A 3,790-nucleotide genomic window follows, 5' to 3' on the forward strand; every position below is an offset into this window, starting at 1 on the left:
GGGGGGGGGCGGGAGATTTGAGAGTGAGAACCTCATAGTGCTACAATATTTTTGGGCTTGTGCTCCCCTAAAAGATGCTCCTTCCCTGCCCCATCCACACCCCAGCACAGAAATTTAGCCAAAAGGGAAGTTTCTGCCCTGGGGACAGGGCAGGTGATTCCCACCCAGACGGGTCAGGGTTTGTGAGAGATGGGGACATTTGTCAGATAAAATAGTCCCTTCTTGTCAGCAGAAAAAACCCCCACACCCCCCCACCCCCATAACCAGCCAAGCCCTGGAGGATTTGGCAACATTTCCCTGTGGCCTTGCCACACTGCTGGTGTCGAAAGTGAAGGTGGCAGGGGGAGAGCCGGGTCCTTTCCACCCTCCTCGGAGAGAAAGTGAATCAAAGACCCTGATGGGGGGAAGAAAAACCTCTGATCTGCCCCAAACCCTCTGTCTCCTGCTCGCTGGAGTGCTGGGGACAGGAGGAGGCTGCCAGGTTTTGTGGCCCCTTCCCTCTGCCCTTGGGCTGGAGACGGAGCGAGCTCTGCTGTATGACTGCAGAGCCCTCAACCAGAAAGCTCTTCCCAGTCCAAACTGGGCAGACTGGTGTGAGTGGGTGGCCGGCACCTAGGGGGAGGTGACAGGGCTGGGGACAGAAATGTCTCCTTTGCAGCTCCTCCTTCTCCTCAGCACCTTCTCTGCCGAGTGTGGCCGCGGCCGGAAAAGCGCGGCCACGACCACAGCGAGGAGAGCGGGGCCCTTCCTCCCCAGAGACACCGGGTCCCCTGGCCAGCCCAGGGAACAGGGACAAGGACAGGGACATTTGGAGGGCTCTTTCCCACCCAGCCGGTCTCCCTCCGGCCTCCGGGCCACCAGAAGACACGTCTCCCCCTTGGAGGGAGGTGATGGGTTGGTTGAGGACATGGTGGGAGAACAAAAATCCTGCTCAAGGATGTCGTTGCAGCCCTTGGAGGGGGTGTTGCAGCTCATGGCAGAGGTTTTGCAGCTCCTGGAGGGGTGTTGCAGCTCCTGGAGGGGTGTTGCAGCCCCTGGAGGGGTGTTGCAGCCCTTGGAGGGGTATTCCAGCCCGTGCAGGCTCTCACCCTTCACCTGATGCCCTCCCTGGTGTCCACAGGTTCCTCTTCTCCACCCCGAGGTGACATGGAGCAGCTGAAGTGACCCAAGGAGCTGTTGCAGTGAGTGGGGTCACCATGCACGGGAGCACCTTTGGGTGTCAGGGGGGACATGGGGTTCCCCGGGAAGCACAGCCCTCCTCACAGCCTGGTCCCTGCTGGTGGCAGTACCCACTGGGACCCTGATGTCCCCATGTCCCAGCCCAGCCACTCAGCTTGCTGTGCTGAGGCTTAGGGGGGGAAAGGGGTGTTGACAGAACCCCACTCCTCCCAGAGCTGTGATGGGCTCACCCCAGTGCCTCTAACTGGGAACACCTGTGGAGCTGCTGGGGGGGCACGTGGCTCACAGTCCCTCTGTCCCACAGGCCGTGGCCAGGATGGGCTGTGTGCACTGCAAAGAGAAGTGGTTGGGCAAAGGGCAGGCGGGGGGCGAGGGAGGGGCCACCCTACCCCCTGCCTCCCAGTACGACCCCGACCCCACGGGCACCGACTTCACCCGCATCCCCGACTTCAACAACTTCCATGGCACGGGGGTACCCACCAGTGCCCACTTCACGGGGCCTGGGGGCTTCACCTCCAACACGCTGCAAATGTCAAGCGGGGGCATCACAGGTCAGTGAGGGGAGGGGGGGAGTGATGGGTGCTGGGGAAGGGGGTCCAGCACACCCTTGAAGCGCTGGGGGGGGGACACAGGGGCTCACCACAGTGCCCCCCATGTGCCACAGGTGGGGGGGTGACACTCTTCATCGCCCTGTACGAGTACGAGGCCAGGACGGAGGATGACCTGACCTTCCAGAAAGGGGAGAAATTCCACATCATCAACAACACGTGAGCCCCCCCTCCCCCGGACCCTCTGCCACCCCCAGTGCCCCCGTGGCACCCTGGGGAGGTGCCTCCATGCCTGGCTCTGCCTTGGCTCCATTGTTGGATACAATGAGAACACGGGCTACATGTGTCCTGAGTTCAGCTGTCTCAGCAGAGACGGGTGCCCTCTGTGGTGGGGGAAAGTGGGGTCTGGGGGTGCTGTGTGCGGGTGCAGCGTGGCCAGATAGGTCTGTCTCTCCCCTCTCCTGACTCTTGGCCCCTCTTTCCCCAGGGAGGGTGACTGGTGGGAGGCCAGGTCGCTGAGCTCGGGTGCCACGGGCTACATCCCCAGCAACTACGTGGCCCCCGTGGACTCGATCCAGGCAGAGGAGTGAGTACAGGGGGGAACAGGGATGGAGGGGGACCCCGACCCCCTTTACCTCAAGCCCCTTGGCACTCCCTGAGAGCCCTGGCAGCGCGGTGGTGCAGGTGGGGAGGTCCCTTTGGCTGCCCCTCGGGGCTGTCCCCTCTGATCCCATCCCTTCCCAGGTGGTACTTCGGGAAGATCGGGCGCAAGGACGCGGAGCGGCAGCTCCTGTGCCACGGGAACTGCCGGGGAACCTTCCTCATCCGGGAGAGCGAGACCACGAAAGGTACAGGGACAGGGATGGGGACACCAGGGTGGCTGAGCTCCACTTCCCTCCCTCACCCCTGTTCCCACCTAGGTGCCTACTCCCTCTCCATCCGGGACTGGGATGAGGCCAAAGGGGACCACGTCAAGCACTATAAGATTCGGAAACTGGACAACGGGGGCTACTACATCACCACCCGCGCCCAGTTTGACACTGTCCAGCAGTTGGTCCAGCACTATATTGGTAGGGTGGGATGGGGGGGCATGGGGAGGGTGATGGGGTGGGGTGGGGAAAGCCCAGGAGACCCTTCGCTGGAGACAGGTGGCTGGGCGAACTGGGTCTGACTGGAGAAGGAGGAGGAGGGCTGTTCTGGTGGTGGCACTGGGGGTCCCCTCCTCTTCTGTGTCCTCAGTGCTGGGACCACCTGGCCTCTCCGGACAAGGTAATAGTCCCTGGGTCTGGGTGGGCATCAGCTGCTCCCCAGGCACAGCTTGAGGGGGGGGGGACTGGGAGTCCAGGGGGTTCCAGGGTGATCCTTGGGGGAGACAGAGGGGGGTTTACCTCACTTCTGTGCATCCATATTGAGGGACGGTTGGACCACGCAGGAGCCCCGGGTGATGCCAGGGGGTTGTGGGCTGTTGGCAAAGGGCTGGTGGGGGGGTCAGTGGCTGGGCTGACCCCCGTGTCCCCCCTTCCCTGGTGCTGCAGAGCGGGCGGCCGGGCTGTGCTGCCGCCTGGCCGTGCCGTGCCCCAAGGGGACCCCCAAGCTGGCCGACCTGTCGGTCAAAACCAAAGACGTGTGGGAGATCCCCCGCGAGTCCCTCCAGCTCCTCAAGAAGCTGGGCAACGGGCAGTTCGGGGAAGTCTGGATGGGTAGGGCCTGGTGGGCAAGCTGGGGTGGCTGGAGACAGGGGACATACAACGGGGACACCCCCAGGCCTGGCACCCACCCCCCCCCCTTCCCAGGGAAAGGCTCCTGCCTGCTGGGACAGGCTGAGCCACACCAGTTTACCAGGATGGAGAAATGTCCCACGTCCTACTCTGGGGTGACCACAGGATACCCCGTGATGTCCCTATGTGGGGAACATCATTTCAAACAGAGATCAATTTTCCCACAAGCAGAAGACACCATCAGGCCTGGGGGTCCCCCTCCTTGTCATCCTCTGCCTCCCTCACCCCGTGCTCCCCCCGCTCGGCAGTGCATGCTCCATTCATCCCATCGCACCCCCCTCCTCC

The 3,790-nt window shown here is 63.0% G+C and overlaps 2 protein-coding genes across 2 annotated transcripts in view; one reads left to right on the plus strand and one right to left on the minus strand.

Annotated features, from left to right (window-relative positions):
• LOC104393682 (digestive cysteine proteinase 1-like) overlaps window positions 1-909 on the minus strand; it is a 20,114-nt gene extending 19,205 nt beyond the window's left edge. The window contains 1 exon segment of the mRNA XM_010003195.1: window positions 828-909. Coding sequence (XP_010001497.1) covers window positions 828-909 — 82 coding nt within the window.
• Window positions 910-1,495: 586 nt separating this feature from the next.
• Window positions 1,496-3,790, plus strand: part of LOC104393683 (proto-oncogene tyrosine-protein kinase Yrk-like) — a 51,775-nt gene continuing 49,480 nt past the window's right edge. Inside the window, 6 exon segments of the mRNA XM_010003196.1 lie at window positions 1,496-1,730; window positions 1,844-1,946; window positions 2,215-2,313; window positions 2,472-2,575; window positions 2,648-2,797; window positions 3,263-3,427. Coding sequence (XP_010001498.1) covers window positions 1,496-1,730; window positions 1,844-1,946; window positions 2,215-2,313; window positions 2,472-2,575; window positions 2,648-2,797; window positions 3,263-3,427 — 856 coding nt within the window.

This window comes from Chaetura pelagica, unplaced genomic scaffold (genome assembly GCF_000747805.2).
Source record: "Chaetura pelagica isolate M959 unplaced genomic scaffold, ChaPel_1.0 scaffold2088, whole genome shotgun sequence".
Taxonomy (NCBI): Eukaryota; Metazoa; Chordata; class Aves; order Apodiformes; family Apodidae; genus Chaetura; species Chaetura pelagica.